Source organism: Coturnix japonica, chromosome 6 (genome assembly GCF_054131305.1).
Source record: "Coturnix japonica strain WE chromosome 6, WE-NBRP24, whole genome shotgun sequence".
NCBI lineage: Eukaryota > Metazoa > Chordata > Aves > Galliformes > Phasianidae > Coturnix > Coturnix japonica.
The window spans coordinates 5,925,790-5,952,166 of NC_140668.1; the positions used below are offsets into that span (position 1 = coordinate 5,925,790).

At 39.4% G+C, this 26,377-nt stretch overlaps 1 protein-coding gene across 1 annotated transcript in view; it reads right to left on the minus strand.

Annotated features, from left to right (window-relative positions):
- Window positions 1-26,377, minus strand: part of LOC146760311 (cytosolic carboxypeptidase 4-like) — a 94,176-nt gene that overhangs the window by 42,207 nt on the left and 25,592 nt on the right. The window contains exons 2-4 of the mRNA XM_085550805.1: window positions 18,258-18,387; window positions 13,768-13,899; window positions 10,449-10,625 (exon numbers count right to left, since the gene is read on the minus strand). Of these exons, the coding sequence (XP_085406931.1) occupies window positions 10,449-10,625; window positions 13,768-13,899; window positions 18,258-18,387 (439 nt within the window). The remainder of the gene's footprint in view (window positions 1-10,448; window positions 10,626-13,767; window positions 13,900-18,257; window positions 18,388-26,377) is intronic.

A 26,377-nucleotide genomic window follows, 5' to 3' on the forward strand; every position in this document is an offset into this window, starting at 1 on the left:
CTTAAAACCCTACTTAGTAAAAGAAGTCATCTCTACCAGGAATAAGCTACTGCAAAATGGACAGTGTTTCAGGGCTTTTTATTCCCATTGTATGTAGCTGTACTCCTCTCACAGACTCATTTGCAATATCGTTTTCAAACTCATTGAAAATCGCCTTTCTCATTTTGTTTCTGAGTGAATCTCTGATTTAATATTCTTGTGTAAGTTCACCTGCTACTTCCAGCACCACCAAAGGAAACTTTTCGCAATAGCCAAGAAGAGGTGGCACGCAGTAAGAGATTTGGTTAGGAATACTTTGGGAAAAACTTATTTAATCCAAGGCAGAACTTAATTGTGAAGTACACCAGGCTTCAGGCGGCTCTTCTCAGAAAGAACTCCTTGGGTTTTAGGTTACATTTCTGATCAGACGTCATAAGAAGAATAGCTTTTTCTTTTCCAGTCATTGCATTGAATTCTTTTTTACTGTCTTTAGTAGCAATTGCCATGAATTTTCAGTTACTTTCTTAGCTTCCCACATCTAATTCCTACATTACTTTGGCTGATACCCTTTTTCCCCTTTTTCTTTTGTTCACAGAGAATTAACCTATGCATTTTTCACCTCAGAATATCTTGATCATGATTAGGTAAATGGCCTCTACCACTGTTTACTCGTATCTGTCAGAATCTCTAGTAAACAATTAGTACTGGCAAAAAGGAAACAGACTAAAAGAAGTGAAATCCACCTCTTGACAATCCATCTATTACATAGATTCTTCATCAGTGTTATGATTCACTGTCCTCTATGCTCTAATTATCACCTTCTCTTTACTATTATACCAAGTTGGGTTTAACTAAATGTGTTCTCAATTCTTGATTAAGCTTTTTTTGTGATATGTAACAGAAACTATTTTAAAAACATTGGTTTTAAAATTTATAATACCTCCGTAATCTTTTTTTTCTTCCTCTTGTGGTCTGCTTTATTTATAATACATCCTCAGTCCTGGACTATTATCCCATATTAAGGGAAAAACATACATGAACACATGTTAATAGAAATGATGCGCTCTGCCCTTATTAAACGTAATTGGGTCATGATCACTGGTGTCTAGGTAACCACCAACTCTCACACCGAAGATTATTTCACCCTTTCCTATCATAGTGTGGTCCAGAATAGAGCTATATTGGATACAACATCTTTTGTACTAGAAAATAATCATCTGTAATGTTCGGAATCTGTAATAGAATTTACTGCTGCCTACACAAAATCTCAGGTACATAACACCTAGACAGAAGTCTCTATGACCACTCTCCTCTATGACCACTGGAAAGCAGTTCGGTTTATCCATCATTTACACAACCATTACCTTTCCATCTTTTCTTCCTTCTCTCAATTTCAGCTCTAAAAAGTTGTTAGATAATAACAATAATACATCTTTCCTTTTCACCAAGAACCGTACGTATCCCATGACACACAACTGCACTCATTTCCACATGCATCATCTAAGCTCCTCTTGGTATCATATTTGTTTGCTTTAAGAAGAAAGTGTGACGCCAAATCACACTTACACTTGTTTATTCCTTTGTCCATTTTTCTAAGTGGAACTCGCTTATGATAATTACTTGGTTGAAAATATTTTAACGATTCCTTGTCTCACTTCAGCAGCTATTCATCAAAGATTAATATTCTATACTCCAGAAGCTGCCTGTCTTGAGTGTCTGAGAGTAAAAGAAATACTGCAAAACATCAGCACTTGGATGTCTCCAAATTCTCCTTCTCTCACAACTATGAGTAGCCAACAACTTCTTTGATCTCTACTGTCTTCAGCTCGTTCACCTCTCATCTGTCCCCACTTATAGTATGTATGTGAATCACTTTTTAATTGTCCCTAATGTCTGCATTTCCATAGGCTGTGTGCTGTAATTTCTCTTTTCTGACCATGCATCTTCACTTGCAGATAGCCACCATCTGGCATCACATGCATCAAAAATTTCTTCCTTGGACAAAAATTAGAATATAGCAGGTTTCTCTTTGTCATCCATATGTGGTATACAACAGAGCCTCTTACCTAAAGATAAGCCATGAAGCTCCAGAAATATCATGTCTAAACATATTGCCTTCTCTGCCTCATAGATTACCCAGCACAAGCAACCTCTTTCATCTGTAAGTTTATCACATTCAGAAACACATATTTCTCCTCCGTTATTCAGAATTAAAGTGTTTGCAATTCAGTTTGGTTTAATTTACTTTGGAAATGAGTTAAGCCAAATTTAATTAAGGCCACCTTAATTCTGCTTCAGAGTGTTGACATGTGGCTTAATGTGGTTTAGCACAGGACTTTCCACTTGCTCCTTTAGCTAATTCAGAGGTACTTACCTGCACATTCTCATACAAACTATTATAGAATTCAGCCTGTTTTAATTAATTATCAAAACAGAAAGGTAACTTGGTTGCATTGTAAGTATTTTTAAGAGAAGAACCTGCAAGTTACTAAATCTCTCTTTAAACCAACAGAGAAAAAACTAGAGTACATCTGAAAATAGCAGGCAGACGAATTCAAATTCGTACAAGGAAATAATATTTAGCACTTTCTGATCCCTGGAACAAAATATCAGGGGACCAGATGGATTTCCAATCATGTGATGCTCTCAAATCCAGTCTGAATTCTTTCTTCTATGAAAAATCTTACACAAACACGAGGGTTTGGTACAAAGCTGCCTATGTAGTATAGGAGGTCAAAACCAGAAGAGCTGATGGTTCTTTCTGGGACCATAAGCTGAAATAAGTGTTGTGGAAGAAGGGAAAGAGGAAAGACAATGCTATCAGTACAGGAGCTTAGCACATATGAAAAAAAAATATAAATCTCAATTGGGAACATAAAAAAGGAAAGACCAAAGAGACAAGAACTGGATGAGAAAAAAAAAGAAGAAGAAAGGATGCACCTACAGATTTCAAAGTTGGCAAGAATGAATAGAGTTAGTTTGATTTCTTTTTGACAAGACCAAGGGACCTACGATTGGATCATCCATGAATAAAGACAACAGTGGATGTGGCAGAGAACAGCAGATTAAAGAACCTGGGAGCTACAGCAGCTGTGAGAAGTACAGTGCAGAAATCAGTGGAGGGACAGAATGGAGGAGGAAGTGAGATTAAATTTCAATATATAGTTTACATTCAATATTGGACAGCATATCCAATACCACTAATATCACTAGTATGAACTAGTGGAGTTCACTGCTGCAGGAAATCCCGTGTGGGAAAATATTACGAAAGGGGACAGAAAAGTGCCATAATTATCAACAGAGAAAGTTGCTCATTATCATTACCACACCCTCGAAATAATCAGGCCTCATGCTGCAGCATATGAAGCAGAAAGGAGGCAGGTCAGGTGGGCCGGTAGGATTATTTCTTCTTTTCCATGTCTTAGTGTAATTGAATCAGTTGCACTACAGCCTGGTTTTGTTCTCTTAGGAGCCACGAGGAACCAAACACTGTATGAGACAGGATACCTGATCATATGGACCAATGGTCTGATCCAGCATGGCAAATGTTATGATGCTAAGAGGGGTAAAAATCAATCTTCGCAGAAAATCCTGTGTATAAAAGACTTTGAAATTTAGATGCTTCTAAAATCCATGCAGAGTAAAAGACAAACGTGGCTCCTCTAGCCTGTGCTTTTGCAACCTCCCATTCTTATTTGCCATGCCTGAGGAGTTCATGATTAGACTATGAGCTTCATCAAAGGGCAATTTTCAGCTGCCAAATAGATTTGTACAATAAATCCACATGGGACCAGATTAACAAGCAAGAGAGACATCAGAAATCAAAAACCTAGCCGCTGTAATTCCACTGAAAACTTGAAAGGATGATGTGCAATGATATTTAGACTTTTAAAGAGACACTGCCAGAATACTACAGCTAGTTTTCATTAGGAATTTTGCTTTTCTGTCTCACATCCTTCCCAAGAGTTCTTTTCATTAGCAGACTTAAATCCCACTTATATTCAAGGCTGCACCGTTCAGAACTGTTCAGTGGGCTTCAGAAAGAGTAACATTTCATCCAAAGTGCAGCATCTTTTCCATGCAACCATAAATTAATTAATTGCAAATGAATTTTTTGATTCTAACATCTAAGTTGTCTGGGTTTGCAATGTCAGCACCTGGGAATCTTCGATCTAATCCCATCCACAACTCCCAGAAAATGGGTATGACTGAATACTTGCATTTCTGATTCCATGTAGTCTGGCTTTTTATTTCCTAGGGAAATAAAATAAAAAGCTTCTAGGGAAGCAGCTCGATAACTCTTTCCAATCTGTACCTACTACCACCTTTCTTCCCAAGAGTATGGGAAGACTGGGCTGCAACCAAGCATCTAGAAAGGTTTAGAAGTAGTTGAGGGAGAAAACAAACAAACAAAACAGGTATCAGCTGTTTATGGTATATTGGAAGGGGAAAAAAGAGAAATATCAGCATTCAGAAATGTACAGAATCAAGGTAACATCTGTTTTCCTTTCCTGGGTCCCACAGAATCTGCTGTGTTCCTTGGTTTAACAAATAAACCAGCTGCTAACTAGGAGATGCTCACATCATTTGCAAGTAAAAGGAAAGAAACGCAGGGATTTGTTGGAACAAGCCCTTTAAGACTAAGCCCCAAACAGAAGTGGTAAACATCAGAGCTACAGCAACTGATCGATTATATACAGTAGTGGAAAAGAGTTGAGAGAAAGAGGGGAGCACATGATGGCTCTGCTTTGCTGTTCCAAATACATCCATGTCTAGTGTACCTCCACAGAACTAGATGCTTCCAACTCTGCAAAGTCAGATCTACAATGACCTCATCCCATCATTACTTTCTGTTGTGCTGAAGAAAAAAAAAAAAACAAAACCTAAAAAACACCACTAACAACAAAACACAAAGCAATTACAAACCACAACAAGGGAGGGAACCTGTTCTCCAGTTACACTGACAGACAGCCCTCGATAATCTATCAACAACAGAGACAAAGGAACTGATTTAAGATGCTATTACTTCCAAAGGGCTCAGATTGTGCTACTCTGTTTATTTAGGAGTTGGAGAAGTCGAGATCCTATTTGATCAGCTTTGAAATTGGTTCCAAAAGGCTGAGAAGTCAGCTGATTTTTCATTTCTCTGTAGTTCAAGGCCATATACATTTCTCCTTTTGTTTATATCAACAAAATCCGAGTTAGGATATAACACTCATTTTTTCTGCCAAGTCCGTGGAGAGTTCTCATCCAAGACTTTGCTCATCTGACTCAATCCAGCCTAAGAGGACCAGAAAATACAGGTTTGTGGCTGCAAGCCACAAGCCCTGGTGCTGTGCTTGCAGACTAATCATTATGTTGCTCTGGCCATCCAAGGAAGATGAATGCTCACCGTCTCCTGGTTGGTTTGCTCTTTCCCATGTGCCTTTGCTCATTTCCTAAATGCCATTAACCTTTATATCGTTGCATTAAGTGAAATCATCAAGACTAAAAGGTACCATTAGAATATCTTGAAAACTGAATCACAATTTACTGAAAAGGATTGGTGGGCACAAAAGGAGCATGAAAATACGGAAAACAGGATGCAAACGTTTGCAATGGGCAACAACTAAAGAAAACACAATGAGCAGAAAACCTTAATTTAATCCTTCACTCCTTAGATTACTACAAGATAACTATTTGTTTTTCTCTTATACTTCTCTTACAATTACAGCTGCTTCCAATTTGAATCATTTTGGACCAGAACTGGAAGCAGAACTATTTAGAAAAAAAAAAACAAAAAAACATTCTTCTATATTTCTTAGCATCTGCTTTTGAATGACGTGCCCAGGCCTCAGAGGGTTCACTAGATGCACGTTTTAGAGATGATTTTTTGGATAGAAACTTCTGGATGCTTGTGAAACTTACTCATACTTAGGAAAAGTGTAAAACGTGGGAGACAATGGAAACCAGAAATAGGAAAAGCCTCAGATTTCAAAGATGATGTAAACAATTTACTGGAATGCTCATCAGAAAGCCCAGAATAAACTCCATCTCTTTTCATTTCCCTTCTGCAAGTACTTATCAAATACGCTCTGTGGCAAGAACATTGCTGCAACCATTTCTGTTGGTGCCTGAATACTGGCATGAGTCCAAATTAAAATTATTTGCAAGTTTGTGCACTAGGCATCCAATTACAAGAATGATATACAAGAATATCATTGCTTCTGTATGCCAGTAAGACAACGTTATGCGACTGCAAACTCCCTCAAAACAACCCAATTTCTGACTATCGACTGTAATAAACTGCTTATGAATAAGGCATACATAAAAATTCCACAGAAATATAATATGTGATACGCAATAATAAGGAAGATAAAGAAAATCTTTCATTGCCTATAGATAACTATAAAGAAACAGAACTGCAATTTCAGGGACAAATGATGTATTAGTAACAATTTGGTTATTTTGGACAGAAATGGGTCAAACCAGAGCAGTCCACCTCTGAAAGAGTAGCAAGAGGAAAGGCTTTCATCTTGGCATACTGCTTTATTTCTGCCACACTTTCACGGCAATTCACTGGTTCATTACTTGTATAAAATAATTCAGTAAATGCTAGCCAGGTTACAGGGGATGGATAATGGTAGCTCTTCCCATTTATTAGACTCTCATCTCTGCAGTTACTGTATAAGGGGCCAGGATGCAGAGCTTTTCATCCAGTTCTGCTACCCGTTTATCAGCAGCTCCGTCCTTTTATCCCTCAGCATTTAAGTACTTCCATCTCCGAAATACAAACTATTGGCTCTTATCTAACAAGAAAGTTATCTTGGTTTTATGCCAGTATAGCATAGGAAAAACAAAAAAATGCAATTTATTAACCTTCTAAACAGAACGAGACAGACTTCAGCAAGATGGCACATGATTTGTGGAACACACGTTACATGACTAATGTCACATCCTCGCTCACACGAAGATGGCTCACAGAACCTTCAGGGACATTCACTCTCACAATTTATCTGGGGTGAGTTTTGTAGAGATGGGGGCTTCTAATTGTTAGACAGGCCATGACTTTTGACAGTTACTCTGGCCAGGCTCCACCTGCCAATTGCTGCCGTTACATCAGGCACAATTTTACCTCTAATTTCTCCTACTGTAAATGACTGGAGAGAATGCAAGCAAAATCAAATCAAACCAACCAACCAACCAACAAAACAACATCAGTTTTTCCTCACCTCTAGCTTGCTTTACCAGTTCAGTGAATTGAGTAGTTGGACTCAAAAGAAGAAAAACTTTTCCAACATGAAGATGGGTTCTATGGAAGAGCGTTCCTGAAATTCCCCAAATCCTCCTTTCAAAGGTGTTTTGAACAACTATCAACAATTTCTTATGAACGTATGGCCACTCTGCTCGGTGCTGCTCTCCCTGATTCCATCATCTCTGCAAATGGATGGCTTTTCCCTCTCATCAAGTCGGATAATAAAAGTTGGGGCATTCAATTCCCCTCATTCAGAAGCATTAGACTGGACAGAATTAATTTTTTCTCTTGACTCTCCCAAAGACTTTCTTCAAAAAGGGATCCACGTCACCAGTAAAATCTCCTTCAAAGGGTACTGTCAAAATATCTGGAATAATTTAAAAACTCATTTGTTACTCCTTGTTGCGTGTATCCCTTTGAAGCAAGAAGCTGAAGTCTATTTACATCAGTACTTCATCTCCTCTACCAGGCACAACATGTCAAGGAAAATGCCTTTCCAACACCACATGTACTGAGAGAGCACGGAGCTGAGTTTTGAGATTTGCCATGTTTCTACTATATCTGTTTTGGAACGCAAATGTATACATGGCTCAAAATACATCAAACTCGTAGGATGGTGAATACAGTTAGTAATCTGAACATCCCAGTGTAGTACGTTACTACAGGCGTCTTAACTAGTCAGCCAAGAATCAAGAAGAATAAAGTGTAGTACAATAGGATATGGTAAAACAAAGAGCTATGCCAGTTTAAAAATGAATCACACTGAAGAAACTTAGGAGAATATCCATATGCGTCAGTGCAGATTTGATTCTTTTGGGCCAATATTTGCTCCCGACTGTACTGAATAGAGCTTTCTATGGCACAGCCTTATATTCAGTATTCTGCAAACCAAATAAGACAAGATGGCTCAACAAAATCCTGCAAAAGGAGGACAGTAATACAAACCTGGAGGGCAATAGGTCCAGTGAGGGAGTTAATACAGACTGCATTCACACTGGGAGAGAAATGATAGGCAGTTTCTGATTACTTTTTGATTGTGAGATTGTAAACTGGTAGAAGTAGGAAGGAGAATTCCTTGTTGAAATGGACTGCTTTGTTTTAGGCAGCTTTCAAATGGAGACACTGCTGTTCTAAGACTCAATTGGACAATCCAGACAAAATCAAAGAGAGTCTGGATTTTTTTTCCCCTTCTTTTCTTCTTCTTTATGTTGAATAAAACCTTAGATAAGATCAATAGTTTCTTTAGTTTTATGTTTCTCTTCCTTAAGGGTAGATGGCTTATTGCATTTCCATTGATCACACAGACAGGGAGATTCAACAGAGACAAGTCATCTTTTCTTTTGCTCTCATTTCTGCCCTCCCCCCATACCCATTTGAAATCAAATGACTTTTAATCGAGGCTGGGGTCACAACTGTTTCTCATTTACATATCACTAGTAACAAATTCATGCCTTATTTTTCACTCACTAAACTGCTTTAGAAATGAAAGTCACATTTCTATACATGATATGCCACACACCGTGCAATCGAAAAACTTTAGGAACTTCTTTTCTGGGCCTCTCTATCAGACAGGTTACCTCAGCCCTCCTACAACATTGCTCTGTGGTGAGAGGGGGCTTACCTGACAGCCCTGTGTATTTAATATTTAAGCTTCTTACAGTCTCTACAAAGCCTTCCTCTGTTTTTTCCTAAATCCTTTGCAAACTCCCTATCAGATATGTGCAACTTCAAGCACAAGAAGTTTGTATCTCAGTTTACAGTCAGCAAAGCAGCTACATTCACCATTATTTTCACCATTTTCAAGAAGGAAGAAAGTCAAAGATCAGGATCCAGAACTGCTACCAACACCATTAGAAGCCTGACCACCAGCTTACTGAGTGGTGGTGCACTTGGGAGAACGTTGCATAAAACATTTTAGATCTGCTGGCACAACTTATGCAAACTTGGGTTGAAAATACTGAAGGAAGTAGAGAACAAATCATTAGACACTGATATAACCTGATGTCCAACTGCTTTTAGATGTTACTCAGATTATCTAGGAAATGAGTTAAATTCTCCATGGAGATCACTAGGAGTTTTGCCACTGACATTAGTCAAGGTAGAATTTCTCCCCACTGTCTGAAGGAAATTTAAAACCCCACCACAACCTGTGGTACCTATTGCACCCCATCAGCACTTCTCAGAGTAGGGAGCACTAGGTGTAATGCTCAGGGCAGTTATATTCTCTTTCTTTAAACCATCTTCAGATATTTCTTCTGCCTTTTCTATCTAAGAAATGATGTGAGTATAGTAGAGCACTGTTAAAACAGTAGCTGAGTACTTGCTGGCCACATTCTATGGAATGTAAAAGGATTAACATAGAACTTGCAAAGAATAATTTGAACGTCTTATTAATTGTTATTTGTAACAATGGCTTTTTCCTTAAGGGTCTTTTCGGATCCTTAACCACATATTAATGCTGTATAGATAAGGATTGCTCCCTAGTGGGAGAAATAAGGTGGAGCACAGAATCCCTTCCATGGAAAGCAACAGGTTTGGGAAAGGAACAAAAAGAATTCACCAACTGAGCAAGTGGAGAATTATGTACAGCTAAATACAATTACCAGAGCTCAAACCATGCACTTAAAAAGTGCCAAGAGGCTCCTGTCTCTGATGCACTCAGCACAAGTACAGCCCTTCCCACAGTATCTGGAACATCATTTGGTAAGAAATTTAGCTCCATTTAGTTCACAGTTAAAGCTGTGGCTTCAGCTCATAGATGAGCTACCTTTGGCTGTCAGTAACAAACTCCAAGTGCAGAATTCTCAGTGCAGGCTCTTAAGTTTAGCCAAGCAAATGCCCAGATAGACTGCAACAGGAAGTGTACGACTCCTAATATTCATGTTAATTACCTCAGATCTACTGTGAATACCATTATAAAGACACAGTCTGTATCATCTCAAAAACACTCCTTCATTCAGCTCAATATTTTTGGCATTAGACTGGAATTTCTTTTTATTTCACTGTCAAATGAAACCTCGTAGCAAGGAACCTACTTCCCTGGCATGGAAGATTAAAAGTGAAGGATCGTGGAAGGATTTAACTGAGAAGAAACTCAGTAGAATGGCTACACTTATATTATAGAAGGAAGCTGGCAATACCAAACAGCATAAAAACAGCACTCTCTATTCTCCCAAGCTCATTAGACACACATTAGAAGGAGTGTGCCATGTAGTTCTTTGGAAGAGGTACTTACTTTGTAGAGACCATGGCTGCAGCCGCAGTACGTGCTCTCCATGGTGTAGCTCCTCAGCACACCCATTTCTTGCCATACCACCACCCGGGCTGTTGACTCGCGGGACTTTTCTACAAGGAAGCTGCAGCTGTTCATGACAAATGCAGGGGCCACTTTGTCCAGGATTTTAGGAAGAGTCTATAAGAAAGTATCAGCAATGAGAAAATGAATCAAACAGATGTACATGCATTTATATCACAAATACATCTACAAGAGGCCTATGCTGTTTAAAGCGCGTATCACCAAAGCTACCTGTAGAAACTGTCACTGTGATAGTTCCAGTTAGTGCCAAACTGGACTCATCTTCATCCCAAGTGAAATCTTCATATTCTAATGTTTTGTTGTGTTTGTTTGTTTTTTTGTCCCCAGTCACAGACAAAAATGCTGTAAGTACATTTGGTACATCCCATCCAAAATGATGTCTTTGCACATCCTATAGTTTTGGACTGCTGAAGTCACTTATGAAGCTTTATTTTTTAAGCTGCTTCAACATTAACTACATTTTCCTGTTCTGCCTAGAGGGCTGCAGTCATAGCTCAGCGCACAATGTTTCCATTCTTTCCTTTCCAGCTCCTCCTCACAATTTGACAAGGGATTCAGCTATAGGAGGAATTTTGTTTGAACACAGCACACAGCAAAGAAGGGGAATGCATAATCCCACTGAAGGTCACAGATAATTATAGGAAAATAGAGCTTAGCATTTAACTATCTTGCATTGTGAAATAAACCAAACTATTCTCATCTGGGATCAAATGGTACATTGAATGCACTCTGTATAGAAAGCGGCAATAAAGAGTAAATATGAAAATTCAGTAAAATTACCTCTTAGCTCTGAGTGATTTTCTTATTCTAGAAATCATTTTTCTCAACAGCAGCCTATAAACACTGCTAATACACAGCGCTATCAAATATTTCTATCAGTGTGGATGCAACACTTCTTCATGCTAACTGTAAAAGTATATACTAGATACCTTAACACTAGGTGTACTCGGTGTAGAAATTGGGCATTTACATACAAAAGCACATATGTGCATATAAACCTTTGTGCTTGCATCCCAGTACATGCCCAAAGACCATCCAGTGAAGAGCTTGTAAAATAAGAACGTTCATTATTTCTTTGATGACAGCTTTCTTAAACTTCTGAATGGAATGGAATCATACAGAAGGAGTTTCTGCTCATTGCTAATGGCATTGACCCTCAAATTTCATTCAGTTTGGGCAGTGAAAGCCAACCAGCTAATTTCACTTTCCAATAACAATCAGTGAAACTGATTGATTCTAAGCAATTCTAGTTCCACTCTGTTGAGCTTTACATCACAGTTCTGTACAGGACTGCTTGGTTTCATCAAAATTGAGAAAATAACATTTAATAGCTGGTCTTCTCTTAAAGGATGACTGACGCAGAAGATAAAATCTTTGGCCTAAACTGTTCTGCGATATCCACTGCAAACATCATAATCATACATACCTCTGTAATAAGAAAGTAAATGTTATTTTCAGCATATCCAATCTATAGCTATGAATGGACCCTACCAGTTCTGTAAGGTACAGACATAAAGATCTATAAGGTCCATTCATCAGCAGAAAAAAACCTTGTGAACAGATAACTGGAACAAAGTGAGAGATTACATTTCAAACCTGAGACCAGCATGAGCCTAACTCTTAAGTCAAGATCTACAGTGTGCTATTAAGAACTACAGCATTCCTTTTCCTGGGAGAATACCGAACAGAGGAATCTTTAAAATTGATTACTTGCTCTGAACTAAACATCCACTGCTTCTGAATTGCCCTCAAAGTACAATTTGCTGCAAAATATTATGATTCCGAGCAACACATCCAGGTTTTCCTGGAGCTGGGTTAAAAATAAAGCACAGTCACCCAAACAATTATAATCCTGAACACAATCATGAGATCCAGCTAAACTGCGTGTGAAGGTTCAGATAGTTTTCATTCTGTCCTTATCTGAAACAGCACACAGATTTTTGTAAATATATGCTATGAAGTACCATAATCAGATCTCTAATCCAGTTTAGTTTTTAAAACAATTGAAATTATATGCATAATCAGTCTTCTATATTTGATTAAATAAAAACGCTGGCAGGTAACAGTAATGTCTCTGTAGTCAGGACTCATTTAGAAGCATTATCAAATCTGAATTTAATATTCCTTTCATTTTACCAGCTTTCACTGGATTTCACACTAATAGTTCTTTCCCCTCTGCTTTTCTCATTAATTACCTTTCAATTGTATTTCTGGGAGGGTGAAAACGCATCTTTTCAAAGGATTCTTTTATGACAACACATTACTTTAACCATGCTCCCTGTCTCTCATACAGCTGGATTTAGCATGCACAAAAACGGGGGTGCTGCCCATGTCCATAAACCTCCGTTCCCATTTGGTCAGAATGGAATTAGGATTCTTTACTGAGGTCCCTTCAGAGATTACTGTCAAAGGGGCCTGGAATGGTGATTAAAAGGAGAAATCCTGAAGTTGGGTTTTCCAATGTCAATGCTACGCATGTCATCTGAGGCCAAGTATTAGGAAGTAACAATGCCTCTTTCTCCCACGAATCAAGGGCTACAGCAAAGGCTGTTCAAAAATCACAATTTTCTTGAGGTATTTTGCTCATGTTTTTGGGAAGTAAATACATGGAGAGCAGGATCGTCCCCAATTACTCATGGGAGGAAGGAGAGAAACTTCCCATATTTTGCAATCACAAAGCCTTTCATCTAGGCCACTGCAGATTCTTGGACACCGTTGGAGGCTTGCTCTTGGTTTCTTCATTGCAGATTCAAGACAGGCACCAGATGCTGAAAGCAGCATTTGAATTCTGTTTGTGTAACAGTGAACTATCCTCAGCCTTTTCAAGCCCACTGATTTCAAATACAACAAGCGATGTTCTGACTGTAAGCACCCTTCCTGCTTTTCCTTGTGAAACAAGTGTTTCCACGGGGACTTCTCGTGAGTTGAGGGTGAGAGAAGCACATGTATACTTGGAACTTATAAAACACAAAAATACAACATTTCTATTAGTCAGCGGCAGTGACAACAAAACAGCATCTTAATGAAATGAATTAGAGATCCACCTATTGACAATATTCTCGCAGATATCTGGTGCATGAAGATAGTAGGAATCATTTAAACTTTTCTGGATCTCTACTCCTCTGCTGCAAGACAAGTTTGCACCTACCAACAGAACTTGTGATCTGACCTCATCTTAAAGAGGGATGTAGGTGCACATATATGCCAACAACTGTAGAAAGGAACAAAGCAGACCTACCCTGTAGCCAACATCTTCTGTGATAACTGCTGTGTCGACCACGCAACCTGCTTGCCACAAGGTCTCTTTGATACTGCAACCATAGAGGAACACATTCTTTTTCTGGGAGTGTCCATGGTAGTCACAGAACACCTAGGGAGGAAAGAAAGGCAAAATCTGTAATACTGAAGTAAGCTTTGTGGTTCTTCACAACAGACACTATAAATACTAGAGGATTGTATGTGAGGAATTACACCTTTGTCAGTGCTCTTCAGACAAACTCAGAGCAGAGCTCTGGGCCAAGCCTATAATCAGTGTCAAACTTTGTTAGTCAGCCGTACCTCGTTTTACCTATTGGAACTGACATGATCTCATGAATCCAGTGTCAACACCGGTGCATTTCTGTCCACAGCAGAAATAAACATGACATCTGTGCAAGATTCCATGCCAACCGAGGAACCTGAGAGTTCATGGTAACTTATGATACAACGGAGCAATTTGTTGGGCTCCTCTGACTTCTCAACTCTAGCATTAGCCTCAGGAGATTTTAAAACTGCACCTTTTGCCAGCAATTAATCACCTTGGCTTCTTTAAACACAAAAACTGTGCTACACAATGTTTAGGAAAATGTAATTGTGCAGTTGTGTAAAAATGTATTGTATGTGGTCAGATACTTACATGAATTCCTGGACATAAAGCACGGGACATTATCTTTGTCAGACAAATAATCTGATTCCACACAACGTAATGTATCTATTTAATCCATCTCTCATGTCAGCTATCATATAAACTAGGTACAAGGTACATTCCAGGTTTTAATGGAAGTTTTGATTGCCTTCATAGGCACATATCAACTTTGATAAAAATGAAAATCACGATTTAATGACCCAAGAGGAAAATATTGACCCAAGTGTTAAATAATAATCAATCTCATTGCCCTCCGGAATATGAAGTCAATATAGACACTGCTGTTACATATATTCTCCATGTCTTTATCAGAAACATTCAGAAATCCAGCAGTGAAAAGACAAGGATTTCTAAAGAGAAGAAATTGGTTTGTTTTAAGGCAATATTCATTGCCGATTAGAAAGGAACATCGTGATATCATTTAAATAGTTTTCTGAGGCATCTATCAGAGACAAAGGGACAGGTGTCATAAGGTAGGGAAGCACTGTGGATCAATTAAAAAGATGAGGAAGAAAGATACATATTCTTATATAAACATAGACAGGAGGAGAGAAACAGATGGAATAGATCAACTTCTTCCACCAACTGTTAAGGCAAGTTTTACCCTAGTATGCTTGTTTAGTAGTTATACAGTAACTCAGTTTAGCTGCAGCCAGTCAGGAAGTTTAATTACCTAAGGAACTGAGCATTTAAATTCCTCCAGCTGCTCTGACAAGCTGCACGTTGATTGGAGATGCTAAGACACTCACACGCAGATTCATCCCACAAGTCCTAGTTAACAGGACTGCTATAGCCACAGAACATCCTGAGTTGGACAGGACCTGTAAAAGGATCACCCAGTCCAACACATGGGGCTTATGCAGTCCTACACTTCAAGCAACTGCCTGAAAAACAGGGAATTATCCCATAAAGCCCCCTTCTAAACAGCTGCATTTATTGGTTCTTTTAATGACAGGCATTTTTCCAGTTAGCGTTCCATCTATGCTTCCAGCAATACAGTCATAGATTAGTTTAACCACAGGTACCAACTAGAATTTACTCCTATGAATATCAAAGAAGGTTTTATAGCTGTGGTTCTATTTTGAGGCAGAGATCCCAGCTCAACCAGGTATCAATTACCTGCCAATTTACAGAATTACTAACATGCAAGATGCATATATTATTACCTAAAAGATTACTTATCAGAAACCACACAGGGATGATCAGCTGCTCAGATAGCTGTGCTGCCTGATAAGCAGGAGGTCCATAATTCTGCATCTCAAGAGTGAATCCTTAAGTGACAAGTCTGGAACAAGCCTTCCATATTAGTAAAGCATTGTAAAAGCCAGGCTCTGTAACACCACTATTTCATGCCATGGGATGAATCCATGACTGCCACCCACCTCCACAGCAGAGAAGTCAACACTACTGGAAATGTTTCCATTCCATTTGTGTATCATATATACCTACATTTTAATTAATTTTACTGAGCACTGCAGTTATTCTCAATGTTTATGACAAATCGTTTTGTTTTTGTTTTTACAATGCATTCTTCTGCTCTATTTTTATTCTACAGAGTAGCTCAAGCCTCACCACTCAGCCAAGACAAAACTGTATTTTATAGTTGCAGCACCCAATGAAGAACTTTCCTTGGGTTAAGCCTGGGCAACCACAAGGTAAACTTGAGACCTACCCACCCCTTTTTTCTCTCTATCCTTCTTGTACAGCTGTGACACCAACACACAGTCAAATTCCAAGTCTGGTGTTCACTGGGGTATGACTCAAGACACACATGCAAATTTTTATCTATTTAAAGTAATGTGCCAGCACTGAGCACCACAAAGGTAAGGACTGCTTTCAAACTCAAAAACAATCCCCCTCATGACTCACAGAATCAGGAAGCTTTTAAAACAAAGGAAAAGCAAGACAGAAAATGGATGCAAATACTCTTTTTTTTCCTTAGTAGCTTCGTGAGAGGACCCAATCTCAGACTGCTGAGGTAGACACGTTTAGGATGCTTTGCTCACAAAAAGCTATGTACTTGCAGTCAGATTCTGTTTCCAACCTTGATAGAATATCTCAAAAAGCAAACACCGCTTTGTGTCTCCTGGTCCCTAACAGCATCTTCCTGTCCCCTCCAAAAGTAACTTGCTCTTTGCTGCAGCTTGATCCCTCTGTAAGAGCTACACTTTTCCTGTTGCATCCTGCAAGTGCACTGTCAACTGTAATTCACAAACTGCACATTTCCTCACCACGAATGCTCAAGGGGAAAAAGCAACATCTCTTTCCCCTTCAGTCCTAGCTGCTCCCAAGCTTAGCTCTCTGATACTCCCGCTGCTCTCAGTTGAAAAGAAACCACCCTCAGTGGAGAGTTGCAATACTACAGCATATCCAGCCCCTTCTTTTACTAGGGTTTCCAAAACCAACAAGAGAAGCAAAAATAAATAAACAAATAAAGCACTTAGATGGCTGTTTTCTATGGCTGAAGTTACCAATTAAAATGGGTTTGGTTTGAAAGGCCGCTAACTTTAAAGTTATTTCCTTTTCACTTTCAAGAAGCTTTCCTTTCCTTTGAAGAAACTGCTTGCGCATCCCCAAGATAAATTAAACTAATTCACTCCACAGAAATCATTTGGCTATCAGTGAAATTGCCTTCATGGCATCTTGGCAGTGAGTGCAGGGCAGAAGAAATCCAGCTTCTTCTGGAGTTGGGAAAAGACATTTGCGAGCATGTATAAACCAAAATCAATGTACTCTTCAAAGGCAAAGAAAAAATCAGTTTACCACGTCTGACATACTGCCTGTGAGTGAGAGACATGATACGATCAATAGTCTTACTTCACTCAGCAAGATGAAAACTTCCACTGGGCGCATGTTCAACTTCATGCATCTGGATGTGACAGGGATGGTTATGATAAATTTAAATTAAAAAGGCCCAATACGATTAGCACAATAAAACAAAACTGATCAGATGTAGCTCAAAACCCAAAGAAAATGTAGGTGGAATAAACTCTCAGATACAAGCTGAACTTCCAGTAGATTCCTTGGAGTGCAGAGCTCGATGTCAGGGCTGTCATTTAGGCCAAAAATAGCATATTTCCACAAATATTCACTTAAAGAAACTCACAGACATTTTCACCTTGTCTGAGGATTTTCTCATCAAGACCAGAGTGAACAGTGCATCTTAGGACATTTCCTGCCTAACTGGGGCTATAAGAAGCCAACTTGCTGTTCCATCCACTTCCATTCTGTTCATCAACATTTGAAACCATCAGTGTTTTTTTTTTATCCTGAGGTCTCAGAACTATTCATTCTGTTGGGCATCAAGACCGAACAGATGGGGACAGATCCCAGACATATGCCAGTAGTATCACCCCTCATGAACTTCCGGTAGTTCCCCCAAAAAGTCATTTTCTTCTCACTGAAGCAGCAGAAAAGTTCAACCATTTTGAAAGCTAACTTGTGTTTCTCTGATTGCACAGATTGCTCCAGTTTGGGCTTTTGCATGATCCATTCAGACTATGTCTTCACAGAATTTCTCCTGTCATTGCCAGAAAGATAACAATAACTTACTAACAATATCTAGTTTAGCTGAAGTACTTTGAGGATACTAAGGAGCTGTAAGGAATTTGTATTCACTCTGCAGGTGCACGAAGACTCTGAAGTTTGGAGTTGGTTAGAAGATTCAGTAGATAACCCAAGACTTTCAAAAACACCCCACAATGATGAAAGTATAGCGGTATAGTATGCTTTCCACATCTCTAACCATAAAACAGGGCTGTTGACACAACTGCAATAATCCATCTGCGTGCAATAACCCATAGAAGATACAGGGAGTTACTCACCACAGGGGCCCGGTTGATGCTGCGCAGATAATACAGAAGACCTTTGGTGTGGTAAATTGTTGGATGGAGCTGAGAACTGGGAGTCAGCCACTGCCTGTTCAGATCATCTCCACTCAAGGAACAACGGTGGCTGAAATCACAAAGCAACACATCACAAACAAAAGTTGATTCCAAAGAGTTCCTGATTCTGGCAAGACCTGGCACAAAGATGGGGAATGCCAATTAAAACACAGATCAAAGACTTTTAACACTGGGTTGGAATGAATCAACAGTCGGTACATTTCAGAGGTGCGTACCACCATGCAGATTTTATCATCCCCTTTCCTTCCAGAATTCAGACAGTTACAGCCCTGAAAATAAATGCAGATTTTCCTTTACTTAAGTACATACACAATCAGGACCACTTACAAACAAAATTACCTTCGGAAACGCTCTAAATTCTGCGCTATCTACAAAACTCACCCAGCTTACGTGCACAGCAAAGGCTTCTCAAAACCTCCACAGCAAATAAGTACATCCAACTCCTACTCATTCTCATTGAAGACAGGTGCTTGAATCTCTTCGACCAGCCTGAAATATGTATGCACTTAAATGAGATGAGCTGGATATCTCATTTAAGCTCCTCCGCTCATGAGAAATGTAGCTATCTGAAGCACATCAAGAAGATCTTGATGCATGCTACATCATTATGTGGAACAATTACCTAGATTCACTGCAAAGACTGGATAAAAAGCTAAATAAGGATCCTAGATTTGCACTGAGAAAGTGTTTTCATTAGTTGGATTGAAAATATTCTGCTCCTGACTCAGTGATCAGTGAAAAAATCTGCAGGATATTTGATTGTAAGGAGCAGCACATCATTGTACAATTTTGCAGAATCTGACTAATTTCCCTCATTAGTGATTGTGTGCACTGCAGAGCCTAATTATTGTAAGTACTGGACAAATTTCTAGCTACAGAGTTACATCCAGCTTTGCTGTTCCAGCCTCCTAGTCACAGAATAAGTACAGATGTATTCCTGGGGACACAATCTGGCGGTCTGAAGATAGAATCTCGCATTGCAACTGGGGTGCATTGCATCCAGCGTTATCAGTGAGCCTTGCAAATAATGCTTGCAGAAAAAAGGTCTTAAGGCTGGAATACTTCAAAAAATACTAGATACAATGGAGAACTGGTTAAGAAAGGAAAACAAAGAAACAATAAAATCCACTAAAAATGTCATACGTTTCTAATGGAGAAAAACAAGGTCTCTGATGCCATCTTGGGGTTTCTGGCAACATCACAAGACTCATTCTGACTTTACTCTAGTTTCAGTGTTACCTGAATTCCCTTTTTTCCTCATAACCCACAGCTGCTACATTGCTCATTCTGAAAGCTGAAAAATATTGCCAGTAACAAAAGCATGAGAAGTCACTGAATGCTTCTACCAAATATTCTATGTAAAAACATGACCGTTTCTGTTATGTTTCTTAATAGCCCTTCAGGCAAAGTTACCTGCAGGCTCACCTTTCCTGACCTGCAAGAGAACAGATGCTCAGCTGAGATTTACAAGTGTATTTCTGCCAAGAACTTGTGTGCATACACAGTTTCCTTCCAGCAGGCGTAACTCCATTCTAAAAGTCACTAAACAAAAAGCCAGTTTGTAAATATATATATAAATTATTCTTCTTTCTGAACACAAGAAGAAATTAGATGTTCTCTTAGAAAAGGAGGCAAGAAAAACTAATTGATCCTGTTGCATTGCAGTGTTTCTCATTGCAGCATTAGATTCTGCTATGGACTGTGGTCTGGAATGTAGGGCTGGTTCACAAGCACATCTTGTACACAGCATGCTGACATGTTCATAGGTCACAGTACCCTCACTCTTCAGTCTTTACTCTGCCCATGTTGCAATTTACCAATTCCATCATTCTGATACAAAAGGAGGTTCTTCCTAGAGGAGACTCTATGACAGTTCAATTGCCCCATGACATTCACAGGCTAATTTATAATGGAAGGAAGGTAAAATCTCACCAAGAAGGCAAGAACTGGGAGGCAGAGTTCAGTTTTGTCCTCCAGTGATTAGTATCTTCGCTCATTCGAATGACCTTTAGATATTAGCCCTCTGCCTGGCAGCCTGTAGCCATAGCTCTGAAGGAGATGCAGAACTTTAATTAAATTATGAGACACTGATTTTTCCAACCTCGCTCACTCCCTCTGACCATACTGTTACAGGCTGTTTATTTTTGGAGATCCCCACCAGCTCTGTTCCCTTGCTCCTTTCCTCCTTCTCTTCCTCTCCTAATAGCGATGACATTCGCAGATAATGGTTTTGTCCGTTATGCTCTGCATCCAAGGGTGAAGGTAAAATATTAAGCTGATCTCAAGTGCTGATAGCAAATAAAGAGACTGGAAAGCTGAGACTGGCTTTCTACATTTGGCAAGATTTAATGAAATTCACTTCTCAAACCAAAGGCATTTCTCACAACGTAGTTCCAAGCTACTGTATTTGCTTTAAGTGCTTTATGTCTTCTCTCCTTTGCAGCATTAGTGAGACTACGTGACAGCCTGGATGGGACTCCCAGCAGCTCAAACCAAGTGATGAAAATGTTTGCCACAAGGAATTCCAATAGAGTAAAGGAAACCCCACCTCTACCTCTAAACAGATTACCCGTAATTAAATTGTATTTCTCTTGCTCACAAGTCTGATGCTTTGGATTGAACTTCTGTTATAGCTCTACCTCCTTTTCTACCTTTAAACAGTTCTTTGACGGGGGTCAGCATGTGGGACAGCTGTTAGCTGCCTCCTGGGGTACTGCTTGACTACCAGAGCACAGAAAAAAGGAAACTATTTGCTCCTTTGTTCTACATAAGAACTGAAGTGGCTCCATTAAACGTTCGGCCACAACCTTTGAGATACACGATCCATTAGTGCTACTGTAGAAAGGATCAGTTCCACAATTTGAAGTAGTTTGTGTAAATATCACACATCTCTCCCACCAATCAAGACCAAACACTTTTGACCTTCTCCTCCAAGCAGACTCTGGGGCTGTAACGTTTCTGTAAGTAGTTCTAGAATAACTCAGGAAAAGCCACAGAGCTGGTAGAAGATGGGACCCTCAAAGCATAACTAAGGTGTTCTAAAAACGTACGTAGCCAGAAAACACTGCCACAGTGATCCACAGCAAAGCACCCAGCACTCACAACTGTCTGAGGAAAGAAACGCTTGGGTTGTCTGCCTTTCAGATATACTAGTGCCATGCAGCCCTGGAAAATGAACAGAAAGTAGTCAAGCCCACACCCTGAAGCAAAGATTTGATGGAACACGCTCAGCTCTCCTGTGACTGGCTGTGAGCAAAGAAAACTCAACCACAGGTGAATTTGTTGATGACTGTTGGTTTCAAATATCAGTACACATCATCAGTAATACTCCTGCACCTCTGCAAGCCGCACCTCTAAAGATGTATAAAGGCAGGTAGTCATTCTGAACTGCAAATGGGAGAACTACTCTAAAAAAGCCAGATCCTTAAAATCTCAAATTGATACACCACAGTCATAAAGATGAGGTTGAGTTTTCTCTTCTGAATACACAGGCAGTAAATGCACTTCTAAGAGAAGCATTAGACCTTGCTCTGAAGGCAGGGACACCTCACAGAGAGTTAATGAGAAAGAGGTTAAGTTGCTAAAGCACGGACCTATTCAGTTAAAAAAAGAATGATATTTTAAGTCTGTTTGCAATTTTAAGACCTTGCTTTTAATCTTGTACCTCGAAGTCTGACATCAAGTTTTAATGAAGATTCATCCTCTTTTTTTCTCTCACCCTTAGGTCTGCTTGGTTTAAGAGCAAAGCAAAAGATCCCTGAGCGCCTCAGCTTCCAACTGTACTGAATTCTGAAATGTCTTTGGACTGGGAGACATGAACTAGTCCTAACCCAAGGCTGATATTGTCAACAGAACCCTTCAGTTGGCTGCTGTAAGACTGGTTCGATGCCCTGCATGGAAAGAAAAATGAGAGGGGAAAAAGAGAGAAGGGAACACATGGGGAGGAGAGGGGAAAAAAGAAAACAAACACCAAAAAACAAAACAAACCAAAACAAAAAAAAAACACTAAAACAAAAGGGAAAAGGAAATATGAAATAAAGACATGGGGGGGATAAATGTAATGCACAAGATATTAGACCAGGAAGAAAGCGAGAAGTGGAAAGAGAGGAAAGTCACTTTTTAAAGAAAAGATGTTGCTGTGCTTGGAAGATAAAATGATTCAAAATCTCCTGTCCATTACAGATAAATGGAAAGACAGGGCCCATCATATCAAATGAATGATGTCAGGACTGATAATAACAGCACCTGGGGCACAGTGAACTATGAAATCTAAAGGGATGCATTGTGTTTGATATGTAGAGAGCAACATCACCATTCACTGTGCATCTTAAAAGCAGACAGCAGTACCAGCACAGGATAAGAATATCTATAAAGGAAAGTAGGCACAAGTAAACATCAGGATGCCGTTGAACAGCATGTGGCAGCCTCAGACAGACACAGCATGCTGGACTTATAAATAACTACTGCTTACCCAGGATGGAAGCAAGAGGAATATTTGCATTAAGGTGTTTTGGTCTTGCAATTAAGAAAGCTCAGATCAACCTGAGATGTGAGTACATGTGGAGAGGGCAGGTGGAATCGTGAATTTTCTTGATTGTTAACCTTTTCAGAGAACAAGGCAGTGATGTTGGAAAGCAGCAGAACCAGTAAAGCCCTCCCTCATAATTAAAAGGAAGATGTGACAGAAATAGAATTATTTTTTTACAGCCTGAAGTCCATGCGCTGGAACTGACTACATTCACCATACATTTATTCCATGGAGATGCTCATCCAATGCCATCTAGTCGTTGCATTACAGCATTGCCCTGTGATGTCTATGGTCATTCTAGAAACAGGAAGCCCCCACAACAACAGCAATATTGGAGGCTTTAAACTGTGTGCAATCCAATGAAACACCAGCTTATGGCAACTAACAGTCTTCCATTTTCTGAAATATCTGCCTTAATTGCATTAGAGAAATGTTGAAGTACTGAGTACTGCTTCGTAGAGCTCTTCATATAATCCATTTCATTTTATAGCAGATAAATATACAGATAAGCACTACAGGACTCTACAGCTGGAATCAAAGATGGGGAAAAAGAGGGCAAGGTGTTTTCCTACTGTGCTCTGGGCTGCATCATTAATTTCATAGTGAAACTTCTTTCCCATCATTTAAGTGAGCTGCTTAAAGTTCCCTCTGGGATACCTCACTTGGGCATCTTGGCAAGCCACGGGGTTTCACTGAAGAAATGTGATCCCTTCCCCATTTACTTCAAGAAACAAAGGGGGCAATGTTCTTTCTTTGTTCAGGGATTGAAGTTACCAGATTTTCATTTGTTCACAGTGAAATATAGGTGAATATCTGCAAGGCATATATACAGGCACCAATGACCAAAGCAGTTTCCATCCACATTACTGCAGCTAACAATTCACTACTGATCATAGCTTATCTCTTAGATGACACTCGTACTATCTGGCTGCCAACCAACTGAACAAGGCCACTGGAAAGATCCTGACCACTTTAGACCACTGCTGCTCAAAGACTTTTCCATTTCAGCACAGATTAATGAATCCATGATGTGTTGTACTTCCTCTTGAGCAAATGGTGTTCTAAAGCACCACTCCATCAGCTTCTTCTTGCCTACCCACATCAGAGCATTGATGCTAATTAGCATAACGAGCCTTCAGAGTTTCACCTTCTACATCTGACTGATTTTTTTTACAGTGGACAATTCTTCCTTCCCAAGATAAATGATTTAGTCTGTGCTTTCTCCTTTTGGTCCGTGTAACTGTGTCTCTGTCCTTGTTCTGATAGGAGAGTTCCTTTTCTCTCAGCGGACACATTTCATTAAGCCGCACTTTGTCACAAACCAGTTAGACACAGAATGAGATCTGCATCATTCCCAGCTAACACTGTCAATGTCATAATCAAATGAGACAAGAAGTTCACATGACCTACTGAAAAGGTGAGTTAACAGCCTTATCACAGCTAAACTACCTCCTCAGTTCCACATGAAAGGACGCTCATCAGATTTCTACTATTTTAGCTGCAACAACAGTAACTATCAAATATGAGAACAAATTCACCTGCAGTTGGTGACACTTTGCACTGTCATTTATGAGGAAAATGCAAGTTATGATGATCTGTACTGTTTTGTGGAGGAGTAAATAAGGATTCAGGAAGCACCTAAAAACTGAAAGTTTCTTGACACCTACCATGAGATTGAGTCATCTTTAGACCCTTTTTGCAACAACTTCAAATACTTTCTCACTGGTAAGAAAGCCCAAAACAGAATTTTTAGTCACTAGTTCTGACTGGAAAAAGTAATTTTCAACTCAAGATTTTTCTTTTAACAAGTACCTGCTTCCTGCTGGAAATCATAGCTTTTCCTCAGCTCATTCTCTTCAAAACTTGGAGTTTTCCATCAAAACTTCAAATTGGCCAGTTCAGAATGTTAAACTGTTTAAGAGATGCCCTCAGCAGAATATGTGCACTTAAGGATTCTAAGGTACTCATTCTTCTCTGCCAAAGCGCCTCTTTGTCTGGGCCACGTGTCCTACAACACAACTTAAAGCGCTGACAACACTAATTCAGTAAGATGCACAAATTAAGATGCAGCAGGGGAGGCAGGTGAAGCCAGGACAACGGGACAGCCAAGCAACTCCCAAATGGCACTGCAATGACATTTCCAAATGGAAATGATGTTTTTAAATGGGAAGATTTGGCTCCAATTTTGACTATTACTCATTGAAAAGCTTAAGTTTACCATGGGGAGAAAACAGTTCTTTAAGACAGCCTCATCCTCCTACAAACTCTTTCAGCAGATCCTAATTTTGCAGGCACAAATATTGAAAAGTGAAGACACTCATGCAACAAGGTAGCAAATCAGTGAAAAATTAAGACCAGAACCAGAGGTTTCAAGACAAAGGACTGAATAACTAACATTTTACTTTTGAAGTAATGTCCTTCAGCCTGCTTCTAAGTCTTGCATTGTTCACTTTCTTAATTTAAATATGGTTTACATTCATATACCTGAAGAAAGGTTCTTAACTGACTTAAGCTAATTGCTCACATATGGATTGCATTAATTGAGTTGATTTAAATATCGGGTAGTTATATCAGTGCAATCTCCATATACAAATGAACACTAAGAAATACATTTTCCAGATGACTGTTCTAAAATTTAAACCCAACTAAGTGACACATAAGAGCAAAGTGTGGCATCATAGATCAATAATAAGAACTACAAGCAGAGCCTTGCGTAGAGGCCAAGAATAAAAAATAAATAGAATGTGCAGAGATACCTTCAGATCTGTTCAATTTTCCTAGGATCCTTATGCAGCCCCATAGTCCAGTAGGTAGCACTCATTCCTACAGGCAAGAGCGAACTGAAGATGTTAATTAGAATGGGAGGAAAAGACCTCAGAACAGATGCTACGAATCAGAAATATTCTGCTAATAAGTTATAGAATAATTGGAGTAATCCAAAAACATTGTCAGTGAGTGCTGAAGAACCGTTGCACTTTTGTTTTAGTAATGAGAGTAATGAAACAAACACTGCACAAGGACTGTGGTCCAAGATATTATGATACAGTTCCCTTCTGGACCATCACTAACATCATCCTGGTCTAATCATGTTCAGCATCATCTAAAAGGTTTTGTCCAGCTTGTAACATCCCGCTTCCTGCTAGTCATTGATCAGGACATTGTGCGCCTACCTCAGAAGACAAACCAATTTTGGAAACCTAGAGTCCCTTTTCAGTTTGGGGCCTGCAAAGATCTGTGTATCAGACTTGTTTCAGCAAACTGACAGCAGCACGAGCAGAGATCTCAGTACATGAGACTGTGATGTGATTTATGCTGGAACTGACTGCAGGTTGACATATATGAAGACATACTATACTTCCTCCGTCAGTAAATTAGAGTACTGACAAAGCACCATTACCAGAAATATGCTGAGCGGTAGCTTATGAAATAACACAAACCCAAGAACACAGTTTGTCAACCACCCTCTCCATGGCAGGCACAGTTAAAGAAAGTAACACTAGACTTTGCTAAT